The 22,835-nt window shown below is 37.6% G+C and overlaps 1 protein-coding gene, 1 long non-coding RNA gene and 1 pseudogene across 19 annotated transcripts; 2 read left to right on the top strand and 1 right to left on the bottom strand.

Annotated features, from left to right (window-relative positions):
• Window positions 1–1,109: 1,109 nt before the first annotated feature.
• LOC145028435 (uncharacterized) lies at window positions 1,110–7,229 on the top strand. 18 transcript variants are annotated; one of them, XR_013676021.1, is made up of 17 exons: window positions 1,110–1,266; window positions 1,404–1,479; window positions 1,619–2,839; window positions 3,020–3,068; window positions 3,144–3,203; window positions 3,336–3,494; window positions 4,000–4,051; window positions 4,165–4,207; window positions 4,357–4,412; window positions 5,198–5,233; window positions 5,465–5,513; window positions 5,698–5,820; window positions 5,894–5,933; window positions 6,148–6,287; window positions 6,469–6,543; window positions 6,670–6,820; window positions 6,943–7,229. It is a non-coding gene; the product is annotated as an uncharacterized LOC145028435 (long non-coding RNA). The 18 variants fall into 18 exon arrangements; XR_013676015.1 differs by having other exon boundaries at window positions 5,198–5,251; XR_013676005.1 differs by lacking the exon at window positions 4,165–4,207 and having other exon boundaries at window positions 4,389–4,412.
• Window positions 7,230–14,597: 7,368 nt separating this feature from the next.
• LOC145003570 (uncharacterized) lies at window positions 14,598–16,023 on the bottom strand (annotated as a pseudogene).
• A 4,908-nt stretch (window positions 16,024–20,931) lies between these two features.
• LOC145028424 (3-beta-hydroxylase-like) lies at window positions 20,932–22,831 on the top strand. The gene is made up of 2 exons (XM_078977114.1): window positions 20,932–21,877; window positions 21,991–22,831. Exons 1-2 carry the CDS (start codon window positions 20,957–20,959, stop codon window positions 22,606–22,608), a joined length of 1,539 nt encoding a protein of 512 aa, XP_078833240.1. The 5' UTR covers window positions 20,932–20,956; the 3' UTR covers window positions 22,609–22,831.
• The last annotated feature ends 4 nt before the right edge of the window (window positions 22,832–22,835 follow it).

Here is a 22,835-nt window from a genome sequence, read left to right as displayed (position 1 = left end):
GAGGGTTGTGTTAGAGCCTTATTACTTTTTCTTGTTTAATGAAGGCTTTGAGGTTCGAAGCATGACTCTAACACCTGATTAGATGCAAGTTTTGGCTCTAAATTCGTGGGCTTGTGATGTATAGGGTGTGGTTAGGCTATGAGTGGTATCCATGGTTGGTTAGAAGTGTTGTAAGCCTGCGATGGGATTGTAGCATTCACTAGTTCGAGGTAGACTATCATTGGAGGTGGTCATGAGCGTAAAGGAGGAATTAGTCTTGCCTTGGGCGCACCGGCCATGACTAATGAGGAGTATTTCTCTGTTTGAGTTGAGGACCATTGGGGTTTGAGGCGGAGTTGGGCTTATGTATCTCTAGTCGAGTAGACACGTGGGCGAGGCCACTCTGTGGTATAATTGGGTGGGACCTATAGGCGAGGCCCATGTAATTATGGCAGGTGGGACCTGGTGGAGACCGTTGGGTGAAGGTTTTGGATCTTGAGTTTCAAGATTAAGTGGGGGGTCAGTGTGTGATGCAGAGGGATTTATAGGCTGGGTAGCCTTGTTATTTGGACTCTTGGGAACCTGGTGGTTGGACCAGGTGCGAGACGGGTAGTCTCAGCGATGGGTGGGAACCTTTATATCTCAGTCTAGTGAGGGGTTGTTGTGAATCGGAAGGTTTTGGGTGAAATGCATGTGCACATTCGTGGATTTCGGGTTATGAGTTAAGTATCAGGTTGGATTTTTGGGTGAGATCGTGAGTTGGGAATCACGAGTGTTTATGTACAAGATTTTCTTTACATGGGATTAGAATTTAGGGTATCTATATGCCAAGGACATCGATCGAAGGGTTCAAGGGTAAGGAATGGATTCAGTTTTGGTCACTACAAGAAAAATACCTTTTAATGACGCGCAAACAATGACACTCGCTGATTTACGATACGCAATTTTGTGTGTCCCTAAAAATAATGTCAGCCTTCCAAAATTTGAAGGATAAAGGACACGCGTGCCTTAAAATTAATGTCCAAAAAAAAAAAAAATACAAACACGGAGGGCTCTTGTTTTAAACGTGTGTCCTCTAAAAATGTCGCTTTATATTTTTTTTTATTAAACGCGCATTTTTAAAGGGCAAAAACTTGAAGTGCCCGCTTCTTCGATCTCTCCTCTGTATCTCCCTTCATTCACACATAGGGCTTTTTCAAGAAAATTTAAAACGCTTTCCGATTCTTGATCGGTTCTCCCAGGCCTCTGCAACAATCGAAACTAGTTTGATTTCTACTCTAAAACCTGGTACGATTTCTCCTAATCCTTTCTCCCAGGCCTCTTCGTAATTTTTTTTTAATTTTCTTTGAATTATTGACGTTATTGGTTTTTGTGTAATTTGAATGCTGAAATTTCATGTTCGCGTGTTGAATTTCGTATTTTAGGTATACGATACTGGCAATCTAAATCAGAAGGAGAAGTTTGAGGCCGACTTGAAGAAGGGGATTAAGAAATTTCAAGGTACAAAAAAATGCTTTCTCTCTCTAAAATTCTCTCTACCCTTTCTCTCTCTACCCTAAAACCTGGTACGACTTCTCTCTACCCCTTTTCATCTCATTGCTGAAGTATCTTCTCATCATTTTCGTTGTTGCGATGGAAGCTTCTTCTAAGCATGATCGATTGAAGGATGTAAAGGTTAAGCCTCCTGATAAAGGAGCGGTGGGTCGATTTGTGCGGATTGAGGTCGATTTAAACGATGCTATTCCTCTTGGGGTTATCGATCAGTGTTCGTCTACTATCTACCATGCCTAACGAAAGCCAAGTGCTACTGGAGCTGTTGTGTCGGGAATTGGGAAAGCGGAGTGGAAATTGGAGGGTTTGCATAAAGCTAGGAATCCTAATCGGGGTGATTCTCTTCTCAGAAATCCTATGGATGTTGATGATTACTATGTGGATGATGTTACAGAAGAAGAGAGGGAGGATGTATCGGAATCTGATGGTGTGTGGGAATCCGATTCCAGTGCTTCTAGGGTTGCTTGTCAAGCTTCGATCAAGGGTTCTAGTTCCAATGTTATGGATGAAGTGACCAAGGATTTGCCTCCGATCATTCATGAGGATTCTATTCCTTCAGGTAACACTGCAAACTTATATAAGAATTGGGAAATTCCTAAGGATGCAGTTGTGATTTCTAGCCCTAATTCTGATATGAATCAAGTGAAGAGTCATATGAATAATGTTGGTTTATGGGAATGATGATTCTATCTGTTTTGCTGTTATAAATTGGAAAAATGTTGCTGTCAAGAGTGATATTCAGGATCTGATTGATAAAGATGGTGAGGGGTAAACTATGGTCATGAAAAAAGATGGAAATGCAGGGACTGCTACTGTGAAGGGGTACAGTATAGGTGATATTCAGCCCAATGTTTCTGGAAGCAAAGGTAGTAATTGGAATGGAGGGAATAACAAAAGAGAAAGTTGTAATAGTGGTAATAAGGGTAATAAATGTTGGAATAACAGAAGTAATAGTGCAAATTGGAATAGGGGGGATGTTAGCCATTGGAATCATCAAAAGAACCAGGGAGTTTGTTGCTGCAAATAATAAATCTTTCATTGTGGATAAGCAGGGGCATAATGGGAAAAAGAGTGTGGATTATGGGAAAAAAGAGGAAAAAGGGAAGAAGGGTAGCCAAAAGGAGAACAATTTTGGTAATACAGTGAATCGGTTTGCTGAAAGATTCTACAGGTCCATGGTTTTGTGAGTCATGTGAAGATTCACCATCTTCTAGAAACAGGGGGTCCCATCTTTCAGTTATGTGGTGGCAATACTGGTGCTTTTAGGAAGTCAACTGATGGTCAATGGGTCCATGCCTCCTGTGCTGAGGTAATATTCTTTGACGGTGATTCTTACTTATGAGGTGATATATTATTATTATTATTATTATTATTATTATTTACCATAACATTAATCACTGTCAACCTTCTTGTTTTTCTGCTTCTATTTTTTTATCAAATATGATACTAGTTTCTCACAATACTTTATTTGTTGTTTATTCTCGGCCAGGACTCAAAAACATGGAGTTGAAGAATGGAATTCTCTGAAGAAAGTCAGGGTAAGTTATATTGTTGTTTATAAAAACATTATTTGAATCCAAAATCATAATTTTTTTCTTAAAATCGTCATGCAGGTTTAATTGGAAAGATTACGTCTCATCTGTGAAAGAATTATCAGACGTGAGAAATTGAAGGTAAGCTAGATATTTGATTATACATACATACATACATACATACATAGACTAACTGATGGGATTCTATTGATGATTGTAGCGTGAATTGGTGATTTGTTCACATTATATGCTCTTTATGTGTTTACTTATCAGGTAATGATTAAAATTTGGGTGAATGGTGCTGAAGGCCAAAAATTAGAGGGTCAAAGTGACCCATTTAGTGAAAAAATTGCAGAAACAGAGGATGCAGGTGCTGAACAGTCTGTTGTAGTACCAAATCCCTCAAATTGTTGTTCCAATCTGTCCTCACAGGTCTAATCCTCTATCTCTATTGGCTGCAGTTTGTATGTATATCTTTTTGGGCTCCTTGTAGTTTTAACATATGCTTTTTAAGAGGTCCAGTGGCAGTGAGTAATCATTTCTAACATAAGTTGATTTGACCATTACTTGAGAAACTTAAGGTTTTTCTGAAAAGACTTGTCTTTTTTTTTTTTTTTTTTTTTTTTTTTTTTTTTAAACAAGATATATATGATTATAATGATTTATACCATTTCCATTTCTTTCATTTTTAACCTTTTAATATGGTTGTAAAATACATTGTCCGGTTGTATTTAAGCTTCTCAAAATGGGAAATTGCCACTATTGCCTCGCAGCTCTGAGAACAATGGAGCTGTATGTTCATGACTTACTTCCTTCCACTCCTTTCTAGTTTATTATGCATTAATATTTTGTGTTCTTTGAAATAATCAATTAAGCATTTCCAAAGGTCCATAAACATAAATTTAATTTTTAAATGGTATTTTTTTTCCTTATATAGGTTAACAATCTTGACCGAGGAATTAACTGCCGAAAAGTCAAAATACGTACATGTGAGTTGACCAAGTTCTTGTATTTAGTTTATTAAAAATTAAAAATGAATTAATAAGAGAGTTAACCTTGTTCCGGTTTCTGCTATATTTTTTATTCTATGTTTATGAACTAGGGGAAATGGGATTTCTAAAGTACTCTCTGTTTCATCTACAATGGTATGTACCTTGATTCTCAATCTTTTTTTTTTTTTTTTTTTCATAAAATAACCAATTGGTACAAATTAGAAATTTCAAATATCACAATAAATTTAAAAGGTGATCTTTTTAAATTTGTTTATTATAATCTAGCTTTGTTTACTTGTCAGGTGTTTAAAATGATCATCGATGTTCTAACCAGGGGCGGATCTACACTGTCGTAAGGGTATGCAATTGCATGCCCTTGACTTTTTATAAGAAGTACTAATTATTTATGTTTCAAAAAAATTATATATAATTACTAATGGGTTGCATATCCTCTATAAACTGTTTGCATATCCTGAAACAAATAAAACAAACAAGTGATAAGAAGCCATGGTACAAATCAAGATACTTTCAGAGGCTTCATTATCTTCAAAAATTTAAAACAGAAAAAATCACACCTCTGGCTTTTAAACGGGATAACTGGACAAAATCTAACAAATCTTCTAAACTTTTGAACCATTATAAGATAAAAAAATCAACTGTAACCCTAAAAAAATCAACTATAATAAGACTCAATCCAGAGAAAAATGCGAACATCACTCTGCATTCATAAAATCGCTTTCTGGTCCAACGGTGCGCCTCACCGGAAGTTCCTCGCAGAAGTGCACTTCATATATGCTCTCTCTCTCTCTCTCTCTCTCTCTCTCTCTCTCACACACACACACACACATCAGATCTGTCATATTATCTAAGTTTCATGAATGATGAATTCTATGGACACTGATGTGGATGAAATAAATTCTTCCAAATTTATCCTTAAACAGAGGACAAGTAGTTTACATCATTGTTAAGATGTTGGTCTTGAGTAATTGGTGAAAATCACCCTGTTAAAATCTTTTCTGGGCATCAGGTTTGTTGTTAGACAGAGGACAAGTAGTTTACATCATTGTTAAGATGTTCATCTTTTTTTCCTATATTGTACTTAAATTGAAACACTAATTATAATGAAAATTTATATTTGTTCAGATTTGGAGTATGAAGTAGGAGAAACGCATTCATGATGTAAGATATCATACTAAGGTGATTCATTTTGAGTAATAATTTTTTTAGTTTAATAAATTGTGGTTATTTAAATTGGGAATCTTTAATTTGTTACTAAGTAACTGAATTAAACATTACAGGAGATATACTCAGTGAGATGAAGTCCAACTGGGGCACCATTAATCTGAACAAAAAAAAATTTGAAGCAATGTTGAAGAACTAACTCTATAAATATGTGCTTTGTTTTTGCAGAATGTTAGTCACAATGCTTATAGCTAGGATCCTTATGCTAAGGAATTTGGTATAAAAATTATCCAAAATTTGATGTATTTCCATCTTTTTTTTTTCTTCCTTTTCTAGCTTAAATACCATGACACAGGACGTGAAAGGGATCCTTATCCTTATGTTGAAGCACTAACTCTATAACTAACTGTTTTTTTACGTGTTTAAATTTCTTGCATTCTAATGATCTTTATTTTTGACAGAAAATGGTCAATGGTGGAACAGTCACCAGCTGGATTTGCATAAATTTTGCACGAAATGTTCAAGATAATATTGCTAAATCTTTATGTCAAGAGCTTGCACAGATGTGCAATACCTCTGGCATGGTATTTTCTAAAAAATAAAACTTGTTTTTTTTGTATATTTATATATTTTTTAATAAATGTTTTGTTTTTGCAGGTTTTTTAGAATGTTTTAGATACGTGTCTTCTGCTGCCAGGTTATACTTTCTACCTAAAAATCTATTTTGTTAGCTTTGTGTTTTGGTAGTTTTTTCACTTTTACAATGTCGTAATCGGAAGAAACGTAAGTACTAAGTAGGATGCTGTAATAAACTAGTAACTGATAGTACATTTGCACTAACTAGATTTGCTTATAATATTATACCATGGTTCCATATGTCATTTACACATCATTTGGACCAATGGAAGCAGGTTTATAGCTGGCTTCTAAGGTTCAACACACGAAACAGTTTGTATCCAAGTGAAGGTATTCATAGAAGATGGAGTGGTGGATAACATCAACTGCTACAACGTGGGACCAAGCTGCTTTTGTTCCTAATACACATGTTAAGGTCAGCAATCACCTTTCCTTTCCTTTCCTGTTTTATTTTTACAATAATAATAATAATATCTTTTCTTATGCATGACATACCTACATTTGATCAGTATTTTAGTTTCTAATCATTATTTGTTTCATTCCTACTACCTTTTTAAATGCACAATAATATATTTTTTTAATTATTATTTATGAAGAGGAATAGCAAGGCACTGCAATTACCTTGGAGATCTGTTATTGGCACTATCCTTCAGCTTACCCTGTGTGATTAGGTAAATTTGCAAAAATTTAAATTTATTTATTTATTATACCATTCTATTTAAATTTAAATTTATTTGTTTTGACTTGAAAAGTCAACTACTGTATATGATATTATAATATGAAGCATGTGATTGCAGCTCTACAGTTCCATATTTTTATCCAATTTATCTTCTGATTCTGCTGATCTGGCGAGAGAGAAGAGAAGAATCCAGATGTGCACATAAATACAAAGAGGTGTGGGCAGAATATCGCAAGGTTTGCTCCATGGACAACTAGTATTCTTTGTGGGTATGTGTTTGAACTTTGATGCAACAAAATTTGAGGTTTTATTTCTTGTTTGCAATTTGTATGTTTTGTTGATTTTAGTGGATAAAGACCTTGTAGTTTGTTTCATGTATTTTGTGCGTCAGGTAAAGTTGATGGAAGAAAGGAATATGAAGCTACTTGATTCAAATCTTGCAGCATTATCAGCAAGATGCAGTAAAGACTTGGAGTTGAATTTGGCTAAGTCATTCATGAGTGAGATGGGCCAATGTACAACTGCTTATCCATATAGTCTTAAAGAATTATGAAAGGCAAGATGCAACTTTACTTAGTTGGAATTTGGTGTATAGAGTACATTAGATGCAAATTTAGATATTCTAAGAAATAGAATTGTATGACATTAAATTTTATGCAATGGATTGTATTTTTTGTATACTTTATTTCTATTATGAGACATTAAATGCAAATTTAATTTAAAAATTAATAAATATATAAATATATAATTTTTTAGAACATTTAAAATTATGATATGCAAAAATGTGTGTCATCTTCATTTATGACATGGCCTTTCTTGACAGGGGCTTCCTTGATACGTATTATGTGTCATAAACACGCGCGTCATAAGGTTACGACACGCATTTTACGACACGCAAATGCGTGTCGTCTTCCTTTATGACAGGGCCTTCCTTGATACGCATTGCGTGTCATAACCACGCGTCGTCTCTCTTTATGACATTGCCTTTCTTGACGCGCATTTGCGTGTCGTCTGAGTGTTTTACGACGCGCAATGAGCGTCGTAAAAGGCTGTTTTTCTAGTAGTGGGTGATAGATCAAGCTCTTATGATTTTGTCTTGGATTGGTTCTATTGGTGAAGGGCATCAAGATAAGTCAAGGCAGTATTATCGATTTGGATCTTGTGTATGAAGTCGCTCATGTGGGGAATGTGTTAGGTCAATTGTAGTTTGGGTTAAATAATCTCAGAGTAAGAAATTTGACGCTGTAGCATAGCTCTCGTTTGAGTCTAACCATTGCAGGGATGAGTCTTCTACTCAAAGGATTATCTGAGCCTTTTGCCAAGTATGAGTGTTCTGCATCAATAATGGTTAATTATTTTGTCTCCTTTTGAAGCATCAAGTCAATCAAGGGTTGGAAGCATTCTGTTTAAGTCTTCGTATCAATGAGGTTTTGGTCTGCTAGTGGTATAGTATGGGCGGTATGTCGGGGAGTCAAATCAATTCGAGATTTCAGATTTTAGGTAAAGTATAGTTGGTTTTCTGCATGGGATTATGGATTCGACTTCTTTGGGTTGGAAAGCTATGCTTGGGTTGGTTTTGGTTGCCTTGGGAAGGCCATTGTATTCTCAAGTTTGTGATTGTGTCCCTCAGGCTGTCGGGATTGTTGGGGATGGTGTTGAATGATTTCGAGGACAAAATCGAATTTAAGTGGGGGAGAGTTGTAACGCTCGTTTTCAAATCGCTTCATTATTCGGGACTGTGGCCTGATCATCAGTTATCATAAGGCTCAGGGCCTTGGGGAAGAAAGGTTTAGACCCATTTGGATGTGGGTGGTGCTGGTTATGTGATGATAGGGTTCGATTTGTGTTTTAGAGCCCAAGGGTATCGATAAAGGCGTTGGTTTGGGCCTTTTATGAATTTTAGATTTAAGTTGGGTTTGTTTTCATATTAAATAAAGTTTATAGAAGTTTGGGGCTTCTCGTTACCTTTCCATGGATATAAAGAACGTAAAAAACGGATAAGGGATTCAAAAGTTATGACCATTTGAAGTTAGATGGGTTTTAGGCCAAACCAGGTACGCATGGCGTACTAGGTGGGAACGCATGGCGTTCAAAAGGAAAATGGACGTGGGCCAGCTTGGGAACGTTGGGCATTCGTTGGGCAGTTTTGAAAGCTCGTTTTTAGTGTAATGACCCAAAAATCGAGGGTAAAATTTTTAATTATAGTCAAACACAGATGCTACTTAATCCAACCATTCAAAGACATTGTTTAATTAAAACATTTATCAGAGTTACATACCAAAATCACATAATGCGGAAAATACGGGTGTGTGCGCTGCAATCAAGTTGGGCCCTTCCTTACAAAACCAATGATATCTGAAACCATAAATAAAACTGGAAGCACGGAGCTTAGTGAGCTCCCCAGAGCATACCTAACATAATCCACATAATCATATAAACCTTATCAACCATACAATCCATATAAGCCATGCATATAAACATATAAGGATGCCATGGAAACCCTCCAATGTCTTACACCGGACACCATTGGAACTCCCACATGGTCTAAACCCACAACCATGGGAACCCCCACATGGTCTTAACTAACAACCATGGGAACCCCCGCATGGTCTTAGCTATCTGTCATGGGAAACCCCACATGGTCTTAGCTAACTGCCATGAGAACCCCCACATGGTCTTAGCTATCTGTCATGGGAAACCCCACATGGTCTTAGCTAACTGCCATGGGAACCCCCACATGGTCTACACATAAATACATTACATATTGATAACACATTTGCAAGTAACCATTACATGCAAGAGTCATGAAGACAACTAACATACCACATATACCTAACTACCATGGGAACCCCTACATGGTCTACACACCAGTACATAAAATATTGATAGCACGCATGCAATAAACATCTCAACTAAATAAGACGGGCCATGGGAACCCCCACATAGTCTTATATCCAATTGCCTCGGGAACCCCTGGGGTCTTCCATGCAAGTATCACAAAAACAACTAGCATATCACATACCACATAATCAACTAGCACACCACATAACACATAATAGGATGACTTTGGTGCCTTTTACCCATTGGTATGGTGCGAAGACTCACCTTACACTACTGAAGTCCCACGGATAAAACTCTAGATGTTGGATGACAGACTCCCGAATTGTCCATATAAAAACAACACCCAGTTAACCATTTGGGTTTCATTGTATAACCATAAATCAACACTTGAGGTAAAAGGACCATTTTACCCCTAACCTAGCTTGCTTCAAAACCAAGGCCTAAACTCACACTCTGAAGGCCCAAAAGACAAATAATCAACCAAGGCCCAACATATGGCCTAATTTTCCAAATTGGGCCCAAACTTCTACATGGTCTTACATTAAGTCCCAACCATTTATTCTAGTCCAAAAACTTGGCATTCCGATGGTCCAATATAAATTGAAAATGGAGAAGAGGCCCCTGATGTTGAGGATTGGGTCCATCCTTGCTATAAGTTATCAACATGGAAATTAAGCCATGTATCTGAACAAAATTAATCCAATAAATGGTCGTTCAATGTGGCGAAAAAGTGATTGTCCATTCACTTTAACTCCACAAAAACATCACACACAGGTTGTTATGTCAACTAGGCTAGATATGTACTTTTAATGCCAACATGTATGTTTATGTTTTAAATATAATAAATGCATATATGTAGGTTGGGAGGCCAAAAAAGTAGAGAAGGAGAGGTGTTGATGAGCCCAACAGCCAAACCACTAAATTGAGCAGGAAATTTCTTGTAGTCACATGTTCAAAGTCTCATAACAAGGGGCACAATTCTAGAACAAGTAAAAGGAAAGGAGGCATTGGTGAAGTTGGATCAAAAGGGAAGATACAGGGAAAGGGGAAGACACAGGCAAAGGGGAAGACACAAGGAAAGGGAAAGGGGGTTGGAAATTCTGTTAAGTAGTTAATTGGATGTTTGGGTAGTTAGGTCTTTTGAAACTTGAATTATGGTTTTGTTGTTTAAATTATGGTAATTAGGTCTTTTGTAATGTTTGTATGGGTTAAGACCTTCCATCAATAAGTATGTTGAAACTAAGTGTCATGTTTAAACACAAACTTGTAATGATTATATCAACATTTTGCTTATGAATTACCCTCTCCAAACCTTTCTAAAAAAGATGCATGTATAACAATGTAGATTTGAAATACCATTCCTAAGCATTTGCAAGATGTAGTTATAACAATGTATCATACGAAAATGCACATCAAAACCACTGATTTATAAAAAAAATACATAATCATCATTTCCATTAACTTAATGTGTTACACTTCATACAACAAAATGAAAACAAAAATACCCATTCCATCTCAATCCAAAACCCCCTGAACTAGTTAGATGCGTAAAAAAGAAACCCCCCCCCCCCCCCCCCCCCCAATCCTATTACCATCCAGACCATTAAACCACCTTACTGGTTAAAATAAAACCAAAAGAAACATCCATGAACAAAACAACATCAACTGATAGTTCCACAGTTCTGCACTTGCAATTGCAACCCTCCTTTCCAATCGGTTCATTGATCTTATCAAACCTGGAATCACCACCAATGCCCTAGCACACATCAGCCCACCTTACGAACCCACATCTTGATCAATTCAAAAATTGCCTTCCTGGGTTACGATCCGTCCATAAGGTCAACTTCGTTGTTTCCATTCCGTATCTACAAATCGCCATCTTCGACACTCATAGAATTCGTTTTGCGATTGGATGCACAGTAGAGTGAGAGTAGAAGATGGTGGGTGCGAGAAGGGTTTTCAAAATATCAGACATGCATTAGGTTATAAAGAAGATGACACAGGTGAAAAGACCGATTTGCCCTTATATTATTTTAATGAAATAAAAGTTAACGGTGTGGTTCTAACGGTGTGAGGGATAAGGACCATCTTTCAAAAGTTTAGAAAGAACAAGGACCATCTATAAGGTTTTTAAACCACATAGCCTAAATTTCAGATTTTGAGAAACCACAGGGACCCATTTATGATGTTTTTTCAAAAATATACAAAAAGTTAGACACTCATATTAAATAAAATAAGTGATGAATCAATAATAAAAATCTATAAAAAAGGCCTCATTGATGCTCTTATATAACAAAAGAATAAGCTTAATTAATGATGTAAAAATAATTTTCTTTTAAATAGTTTTCACCTAAAAGGAAGATAGAGAAAAATAGCCTTAAATAGTTACATACGGGACATTTCGTGACCCATTTCACAATGTCTTCGCAGCCGAAAACGACTTTTCCACGACCCATTCATAATATTCTCAAAAAATAATAAAAAAACCTCAATCTCTTGTGATTCCTCCATCTCCATCTTTTATCATTACTGACCCAACTTGAAAAAATCTGAAAATGAGGTGGGATTCCTGATTTTAGAGTTTAAATACTATGTGTCGAAAATAGACCGGAATCGCAACCGATTTATTGAAATCACATGTGGAGGTGATTACACGTGTTGTGCCTCACTTGCGATTTTAATGGTTATTTAAAAAAAAACGATTAATTTTTGGCTAAAACTTGAAAAATCACTAAGAAAAATGACTAAACTTGTCATTTCTCTTTCAAATTTAATATTGATAGTATGAAATTTTATGAAGTAAAAGGAAAAATAGGGTTCTTAAAAGCTAAGGGTTGAAAGAAATCAAAGAAAGTAAGGTATAGTAGTCATACTTGTAAAAAGGAACAGCTATTTTGATGTTTTACTTAGGGTATCACCACTAGAAAATTGGGAAGGGTACCAAGTTTAAAAGAAAAACAATTCTAGTCCTTAGCTGTCTTAGAGCCTGCAACCAAATTATTTAAAGTTTTTAGAAGCTTGAATTATTAGCTTTTAAAATAAAATAAAAGTCAAATCTATTAAAAAGTTTTGTTTGTGAATACGTGGTTAAAGTTTTTAATTTAAAATAAAAGTCTCACAATCCTCACGTAATAACAAAATTATAAATTGCTTTTAAAAAATCAAGTATAAAGCTATCATTTATGTTTTTCAAACGTTTAGAACTATACACTTATATATGAATAAAACCTACTCTTCAAACTACCAATTATTATTATTATTATTATTATTATTATTATTATTATTATTATTATTATTATTATTATTATCATTATTATTATTATTATTATTAAAATAATGTATAGCTTAAATAGTAATTTTTATTCATATAGATATAACTCTTTGAAAAGAATAGTTCTCAAATTTTCAAAAAATATCAATTACACAAAACAAAATCATTACTTGATTTAAAAAAAAAGAACATATGATTTTGTTATAGCAAGCGTTGGATTTTTCTTTAAAGATGCATTAAATACACTACAATAAATATGAGTATTATCAACGACACTTTTAACGGCGACAACCATTATTAGCGGTGGCAACAAACATTCGCATTGGTCATCGTCGTTTAGAGTGGATGTCGCCACTAATGCTCTTTGACTACAATCCGTAAGAAAGTATGAGATTACACTCTATTCGTTGATCTTGTTGCAAAGCATTAACGGTGGTAGGTAGGTATTAGCAGCAACAACGCATTAGTAGTGACATATAGTATTTGCGGCAACAGATTGAGCATTTGCAACCTTGCAACAACGGTGATCTTTTTGCGGCGACACGTCGCCGCTAATAGCTTTAGCGACAACAACTGCACTATTTAGCGACGACCATTGTCACTGCTAATGATCCCATCTCCTGTAGTATACTTTTTGTATTATACGATTTTTATTCTAAATTAACAACTTTAAACACATTCGCAAACAAAACCTCTTATAATTTAAATTTTAAAAAAATAACATAAATGTCTTACGAAGTTTTTAGGGTTGGCGTATTAATTCCTTATGAACTGTTTGGTTCGTAGAATGTTTATGAAGAAAATGGAATCGGAAATCAAAAAGGAATCTATCGAGAATTTGAATCCAATTCTATATTATTTATGTTTGGTTGGCAGAAAATATGATTAGAATTATTTCTAGATTCTGTTTAGTTCGCGAGAAATGGAATTGGAATCCATGTAAAACAGCAAAATTACACTTTTGTATGTTTCACTTAATTTTACTTTATTTTCTAACTTATATGTAAAGATAGATTATATAAATAATAAAATAGTAAAATCTCAACAGTATCGACGGTGGCAGTGGCGGTGGTGGTGGTGGTAATGAAAATGGTGATTGGGGCAGTGGTGGTGACAATGACGATCGTGTTGGTATAGTGGTGGAGGAGGCGACATGGATAATGGTGGTTGTAGCGCCAATAGTAGTGGTAGCGGTGGAGGTATTGGTGGTGGAGGAAATGGTAATGGTGGTGGGTGATGGTAATGATGACGACGACGATGGTAGTGGTGGTGGAGGTGGTGGTGGTAACTAATGGTGGCAGGTGATGATAGTGATGGTGGTGGTGACGAGTGATGGTGGTGATGGTGGCGACGATTATTAGTGGCAGTGGTGATGGGGGCTGGTGGTAGTGGTGGTGGTAGCGATGGTGGTGGCAGTAACGATTGGTGGTCGGTTGCAGTAGCGGTGAGTGTTGGTTTTCTGATAAGTAATGATGATATTTTTATAGTCTGTCACTTTCCTTGACGAGATATGAAAGATTTACATCCAACTTTGGAAGGAATCCAATTTCCTCAATAGGGTGGAAAGTTTATTTCATTAGGAATTCGTTTCCCCCCTCTAAGTATAACCAAACATATGAATTCGATGTAATTGAAATCATTTTCCCTCGAATTTCATTCATTTTCTACTAACCAAACACGCCCAATCATTTTCGTTGCTTTATAAGGGCATAAACTCGTTTTTGCCAGAACTATTGGGTCCCTTTGGAAGAATTAATTGGGTATATCGGTTAGCCATTGCCACATAAGCATTTCTTAAGACCCCACTTCGCTTGACCCAAGTATGAAATAAATGATCTTCCATTTGTTCTTTAAATACCCAAAGATTGGAGCTTACAATTGAATTTGTTGACTTTGAGTTTGTTAATAGATTTACATCAAGTTCAATCATCACCTTACATGGTGTTCCAGATCTCTAAGAAAGCTTCCACAATTACACCATGGTGAAATCTTGAATTCAACAACAAGAAACACTATAAACTTTGCTCGAGATCAGTCTCCTCAAACCTGTTCTTCTCCATTATCATCTCCATCATCGATCTCTTGAAATCTTTGAATGGATCCTCCGATCTCGTCACCACTGGGAAGATCTCCTTCATGTTCCCCTCCATTTTACAAGGTATAAGTTTTTTAAAAACCGAAAACCTCGTCGGGGATCCCCATTCAAGCTCCCAAAACTGCATTCACACATCATCATCATTCCTTGTATGCCATTGTTTCCATGGCCTTGGCTGTTGCGTTTGGATGATGTAGTTTGCTTTTTGTTGAATTTGTAGCGATGCGATAGTGAAATTAGCGCCCACTTATGTATGGTTTCTAGTTGATGGTTGAAATCTGTTGACGAATCAGTTCAACAGAGGAAATTATGGTTTCGGTTTCATCTTCCACTTCACCACCGCCTCTGTCATGAAGAGCTTTGTCTTCGCATCCTTCATGGACACTATACTCACTGCTAAAAATGCCACTATCAACAAAGGAAATTATGGTTTCAGTTTTAATCTGTTTTACCTTCACTCTTTTACTTTGATACCTTTTCTTTTTGTCTACCGTAGGCAATGGTGGTAATAGTAGTGGGAAACCATCATCGTTTATATCACAATTGGAGACAGATGAGCTGTATATTTTCCGACGACGGAGACTCCACGTCGTATATTTTAGCGACAACAAGCCATTGCTCGTCCTCTTGTCACTGGAAGTATTCAGTATCGGATTTGTCTCCGGATTTGGAGCCACATCCGAAAGCGGATGAGATGCTTTTAATGTTTTTCTAGTAACAAAGAATTTTCAAAATATTATGTTGACTTTCCAATGGCTGATGTGGCAAAAATTGCTGATGTGATGATTGAATCGGCTAAAATAAGTTATAATAAGTTATGATGACTAAAAATGTAGATTGTTTTCTACCTATTAACCCCATGAAGCAATGAAAATATTTTAAGAATTAAATGGACCAACCATAAAAATTTTGTAGGACAAACATATAAGACATCGAGGACTAGAATTGTTTTTTTAAAAAAAAAAACAACGAAGGACATGCAACAAAGCAAATTAATCATGGACTGAAACCGTAACTTTTGAATAATTACACCGTTGTTTTTGTAATTTAGTATTAGTATTTATTAGACAAATGTTATATATATTAGGCATTAATTACATGTTTATATTCTAGAGGGATCATAGTGTAAATATATCTATTATTAATACTTATGTAATTGTGACATTCTGGGAAGATATACAATTCACGTTTTACCAGTTTAACTTGGTATCAGAGCCGCTATTCCCTAACCCTAAAATTGGCGCCACAGCAGCCCTCAAGATCATCAACCTGCACCTGTTTCTACTCTTTCTTCCTCTTTTCTCTTGTCGATCAGTACACAGCCAACACAATGGCGCCTCTCACAGCATTCACTACTGCAGAGAAAACAGCCCACAACTCTCATAAATTTGCCTTTACTTTGTCCCCAAACAACTATGGCTACTGGAAAACTATGTTACAGCCCTTTCTGGTTACAAACAACCTGTTCGGGTATGTTGATGGCACCATACAGTGCCCACCAGCCACCATCGTGTCCACCACCCCTACAGGAAAAGAAGGCGACACCATGACCACATCCACATCTACTACTAACCCTTGTTACAATACATGGGTCTCTAATGATGCGCATGTTCGAATGCTTATTCTGTCCACCATCTCTGAGACGTCTTTTCAGCATGTTCAAGGTAATACATCACGTGATCTTTGGCTGTCTTTAGAAAGTGCTTATGCTCCTCATACTTCTTCTCGTGAATATACTCTTAAAACCCAACTTCTGAAAATCACAATGAAAGAAGATGAGTCCTCATCTGCTTACTTAACCCGTGCACAAGAGTATTCTAATGCTCTTGCTAATATTGGCGAACCAGTTAAAGAAAAGGACCTTGTCATGCTAGTTATCTCTGGCTTAAGAGAAGAATACAATAGCTTGAAATCTACCCTTTTAGCAAGATAGTCTCCAACAGCCTTTGCTGAACTTCATGGTCTACTGTCTGACCATGACTACATGATTACAAAGACCTCCACAGTGATGCCACCAGCCCAAGCGTTCACAACCACCACTAGACAACCCGGTTCCATGGCTGCTGGTTCGTCTCTATCACAAGATGCAGCAATCCAAGCTGTTCAAAAGCTTGCACAACAACTGGGGTTACAGCTCCAGCCAACTAATTCAACATCAGCCCAAGCTTTTTACACAAATCGATCAGGAAACAATCGTAACAACCGATCAACAAACAACCGTGGGCGTGGCAGCTACAACAATCGTCCACAAGGAGGAGGTAATAGAAACCAATTTAGTTGGGCATCTAATCAAAATACTGTGTATGGTACATGTAACAGGTGCGGTATTGGGCATGTTCCGTCTCAATGCCCTAATCGAGATCCCTCCACCATACGTGTGAGACAACAACAACCATTCGCTAATTTTGCAGATTATCGATCCCGGGCCTCTTCTACCTGGGTCACTGATACTGGGTCTAGTCATCATGTTGCATCCGATCTCTCGAGCTTTGATCACTCCAAGGCATACCATGGCCATGACAACTTACATGTTGGCAACGGTAAAGGTTTACCCATTCTCCATATTGGCTCCTCTAAACTCTATTCTCCTAATAAAACTTTTCATCTCTCACACATTCTTCATGTTCCAGAAATCAAACAAAACCTTCTTTCTGTTCAAAAATTCTGCGATGATAATAATGTTTATTTTGAATTTCACACTTCCTTTTTTGCTGTGAAGGACGAGAATACTCACACTACCCTCCTCATGGGTCCAAGTAGTGGCGGCCTTTACTCCTTCCACCTTCCGCAGTTGCAGTCTACCTCGTCTAAAGTTGCTTTCTCCGCTACTCGTGCTTCTTCCGTCACTTGGCATCAACGACTTAGACATCCCCATCCGCAGCTGTTGAAGTCAATGATTTCTAGATATAGTTTACCTTTATCAAACAATTTTGTCAATTCACCTTGTGATTCTTGTTCTATCGGAAAATCTTCAAAACTTCATCTATCATCTTCTAATTATAAAAGTTCTCATATTTTAGATTTACTCTTTTGTGATGTTTGGGGACCATCCCCTGTTACTTCTTTTGAAGACCATCGATATTTCTTACTATGTGTTGATCATTTTTCTAGTTTTATGTGGATTTTTCCCTTAAAATCCAAATCTGATGTCTTTAGTACTTTCCAACAGTTTCTTCTTACAGTAGAATGACAATTTCAAACCAAACTAAAATCTGTTCAAACTGATTGGGGAGGTGAATTTCGAAACCTCTCTAAGTTTTTCTCATCTCTCGGCATTACTCATCGCTTGTCTTGTCCTCACACCAGTGAACAGAATGGTGTTGTTGAGCGTCGTCACCGTCATGTGGTCGAAACCGGCCTCACTCTTCTTGCTCAATCCGGTGTTCCACAACGGTTTTGGCATTATGCTTTTGACACAGCCGTCTATCTCATAAATCGTATGCCTTCTAGAACCAACTCCAATATCTCACCTTTCGAACATGTTTTCAAACACAAACCTGATTTTTCCTTTCTTCGTGTGTTTGGTTGTCGATGTTATCCACATCTTTGTCCGTATAACAAGCATAAAATGGATTTCAGATCTCTTCCGTGCATTTTTCTTGGATATAGCACCTCCCACCATGGTTATCGGTGTTTTGACCCTCTTTCCGAACGCCTTTATATCGCTTGTCATGTTCGTTTTCATGAACAATTATTCCCTTACCAAATCAGCCCATCATCTCCACCCACATCTTCCTTTGATCCTTATACATCCTCTTATCCTAATCCTGTACCTGTACCTGACATATCAACTCCTTCCAATACATCCCCTACACCTCCTACGTCATCTGCACCATCCCCTTCCAATACATCCCCTCCACCTCCTATATCACCTACACCATCTCCTTTCAATACATCCCCTACACCTCCTACATCACCTACACCATCTCCCGCATCATCTTCTTCCCCTATATCTCCACATGAACCTCCTCTTCCGCCTCTCCTTCATACCTTTGCTCGACGCCTTAAAACTACCACCACCTCTCAATCAGAAAACACCACATCTCAACTAGCACATTCTACCTCCCAACCCGACAGTTCCTCCTCTCTACCTCGTCCTCGTCCCTCTAATTTGCATCCTAATCCTAAACCCTCTCAACCATATAGTCCGACCTCCTATCATACTACTCCTGTTCCTACCGAACCAGCCACCTTTAACGTTGCTAACAAATCGCCTCAATGGCGTCAGGCCATGGCCGACGAGTATTTTGCTCTTCAGCGCAACAACACCTGGTCCTTAGTTCCTCCTCCATCGAATGCTAATGTTGTTGGTTGTAAATGGGTCTATAAGCTCAAACGTGATCCAACTGGGGCAATTACACGTTACAAAGCGCGTCTTGTTGCAAAAGGTTATCGTCAGCAACATGGTCTTGATTATCATGAGACTTTTAGTACTGTTGTCAAAGCGACTACAATTCGGGTGGTTCTATCCTTGGCAGTCTCACATAGTTGGCCCTTACGACAACTTGATGTTCAAAATGCCTTCTTACATGGCGATCTCACAGAGACAGTCTACTTGCAACAACCACTGGGTTTTGTTGATCCGGACAAACCTGATCATGTTTGTCTTCTCCACAAGTCTCTCTATGGACTTAAGCAAGCTCCCCGAGCATGGTTTCATCGGTTGTCAACTGCACTTCATGCTCTTGGTTTTCGTGGATCTAAAATGGATCCTTCGCTGTTTATCTACTCCTCTAACGGTGTTCTCTTGTATATGCTTGTTTATGTTGATGACATTATTCTCACAGGAAATAGTCCCGCTGATATCGACCGGGTTGTTCAACATCTTAGTCGCATTTTTGCTCTACAAGATTTGGGGTTGTTATCTTATTTTTTGGGGGTTGAAGTTATTAAGCAGGGGTCCGACATTGTTTTGTCTCAAAGAAAATACATACTCGAGCTACTTGAACGTGCGAATTTGTCTAATGCCAAATCTGTGCCATCTCCGATTACTACCACCGCCAATCTTGCCCTTGGCGACAGTCCACCATTTGAAGACCCGGTTAAATATCGTCAAACAGTTGGTGCACTTCAATATGTGACTCTTTCACGGCCGAATATTTCGTTTGCGGTAAACAAAGTGTGTCAATTTATGCATTCTCCGACTCAGAATCATTGGTCTGCGGTTAAACGCATTTTGCGTTACTTACTTGGCACAGTAACAAGTGGACTTTTATTTCAGCTCACTTCCGATAGTGTTCTTCATGCTTACACAGATTCGACTTTTAATGTCTTGAATGCTTTCTCTGATTCTGACTGGCCTGGTTGTCCGGATGATCGTCGATCCACTGGGGGATATGCTATATATCTCGGTTGTAATCTTGTCTCATGGTCTGCTAGGAAACAAAAGACTGTCTCGCGATCATCAACAGAATCCGAGTACAAAGCCTTAGTCGATACAGTTGCTGAACTCACATGGCTTCAAACTCTTCTACAGGAACTACGATTTTCTACGGTGTGATAATCTTGGTGCTACATACCTATCTGCTAATCCGGTCTTTCATGCTCGTACCAAACATGTTGAAGTTGACTTTCACTTTGTTAGAGAAACGGTTGCTCAAAAACAACTCCTGGTTCAGTTCATCAAAACAGATGACCAGATTGCGGATATGTTCACTAAACCACTGCCTTCTCAACGTTTTCAGTTCTTGCGGTCCAAGCTAAGAGTCGCTCCCCGACCTTAGCTTGCGGGGGAATATTAGACAAATGTTATATATATTAGGCATTAATTACATGTTTATATTCTAGAGGGATCATAGTGTAAATATATCTATTATTAATACTTATGTAATTGTGACATTCTGGGAAGATATACAATTCACGTTTTACCAGTTTAACTGTATTTTTTAAATGGTTGACCTTAAATAACATATGTATGCTTCAATAATTTGGAGTTTAGAATAATTTGGATAAGATTAAATAAGTCATAACGTGCTTTCAATTATTTGTTTACTTCTTAATTATGTTTAAGTATAAACTTCGAATTATAAAATTAGGTTTCTTGTTTTTGTTTTATCGGTTATACACACCATAACACTTTTCTATTACAGGTACATGCACTTGTTTGTCATCTCCTTCCAAGTTTGGCTTATATATACATCTTCTATGAACCTTCTGCAACAGCATGCATGATATATCATATCTGAACAATTAACAATAATGTTGTTGTCCATCTTTGATCAGCTCTCGTCTTCCTTGATTCTTCTTCCATTGTTCATCTTGGTCGTCTCCATTCTTTCAAAATGGTATTTCTTTCCGTCAAAACCCCTAAAAAACTTACCACCTTCTCCATCGAAGCTTCCAATCATCGGAAACCTCCACCAACTAGGTTCAAGCCCCCATCGTTCCCTCCAAGGTTTAGCCAAGAAACACGGCCCTGATCTCATGTTGCTACATTTTGGTCGTGTGCCGGTGGTTGTGGCCTCCTCTGCTGACGCATCTCGAGAAATCATGAAAACTCATGATTTAATCTTCGCTAATCGAGCCAAATCAAGCGTGCCAAGCATACTTTCATACAATGCTAGGGACATTGCTTTTGCAGATTACGGAGAGTATTGGAGACAGATCAAAAGCATTGCTGTGCTTCAGCTTCTAAGTCAAAAAAGAGTTCAATCATTCCGTCGGATGAGGGAAGAAGAGACGGATCTGCTCGTTGAGAAAATCAGAGAGATCAGTTGTTCTTCTTCTCCGGTGGTTGATATGAGTAAGTTATTGATTTCACTTACAAATGGAGTGATTTGTAGATCAGCAATGGGGCGGAGGCACGGTGGTGAGAAGTTCAAAGAGCTATTTGCTCAGTTTGTAGAGTTATTGGGTGTTTTCAGTGTTGGAGATTACATCCCATGGTTGTCATGGGTGGATCGTTTGAATGGTTATGCTGCTAAAGCAGTGAAAATTGCTGCCGAATTTGATGAGTTTCTAGAAAGCGTGATCGAGGAGCATGTTGACCGGAAGAGACAAACATATGATGTTGGTGGCGACGACGAGAACAAAGATTTTGTGGACATTTTACTTGAAATTCAGAATGAAAAGGACGCCAGTTTCGTTCTTGATCGAGATACTGTTAAAGCTCTTATTTTGGTACGTAAATTAAGTTTTCTATTTATTAGCATGTGCGATTAAATGAATTTCACAAATCTTTTATAGACTTTCATATATGGCTTAATGGGATTAGATGTTTTTCGTGTGTGTAGGATGTGTTTACAGGTGGAACTGATTCGACATACTCAACACTCGAGTGGGAACTCAGCGAGCTGTTACGAAACCCACACGTCATGAAAAAGCTACAAGAAGAGGTGCGAGAAGTAGCCAAAGGCAAACCGAAGATAACCGAGGATGACTTAGATCAAATGCACTATTTAAAGGCAGTTGTGAAAGAAAATTTCCGATTGCACGCACCACTCCCGCTGCTTGTTCCTCGGGAATCGACCCAAGATGTTAAATTAATGGGGTATGATATCGCAGCAGGGACACAAGTTCTGATCAACGCATGGGCTGTTGGGCGAGACCCAAGTTTATGGGATGATCCGGAAGAGTTTCGACCTGAGAGGTTCATGGATAGTCCGGTAGATTACAAAGGTCTTCATTTTGAGTTGACGCCTTTTGGCGCTGGTAGGAGGAAATGCCCTGGGATCCAGTTTGCGATGAGTGTTAATGAGCTGGTGTTAGCTAGTTTGGTGTATAGTTTTGATTTCCAATTGCCTGGTGGACAAAAAGGGCAGGATTTGGACATGAGTGAGACTGTTGGGATCACAATTCATAAGAAACTGCCTTTACTTTTGGTAGCAACTCCATATGTCACAGTACTGTAGCTCATGGTTAGCATGAGGATTGCATCTGTACGAGCGTTTATCCTTCTAGTGTGTTCCTCTCGTCCACTTGCATTAGAATAACACAAGGAGAAAATGGGCTATATAGTGGAAAACTGCCATGAAGAAATCCCTAATCAGTTGAATAAGTTTGTGTATATTTTAGTGATATGTATGTGATATAAGTACTTCCGTCTTATCTAAGGTTATGGTATTTTTTCTAGTATTGT

Source organism: Lactuca saligna, chromosome 1, assembly GCF_052625555.1.
Source record: "Lactuca saligna cultivar CGN05327 chromosome 1, ASM5262555v1, whole genome shotgun sequence".
NCBI lineage: Eukaryota > Viridiplantae > Streptophyta > Magnoliopsida > Asterales > Asteraceae > Lactuca > Lactuca saligna.
The sequence above is the reverse complement of the archived record's forward strand: the minus strand, read 5'-3'. Positions and strand labels throughout refer to the sequence as shown.

Bases quoted from the DNA above. Each gene is read 5' to 3' on its own strand.
- LOC145028424 (XM_078977114.1), top strand. From the start codon at position 20,957: ATGTTGTTGTCCATCTTTGATCAGCTCTCGTCTTCCTTGATTCTTCTT. The intron at 21,878-21,990 runs GTACGTAAATTA...TCGTGTGTGTAG, and splicing joins CTGTTAAAGCTCTTATTTTG to GATGTGTTTACAGGTGGAAC.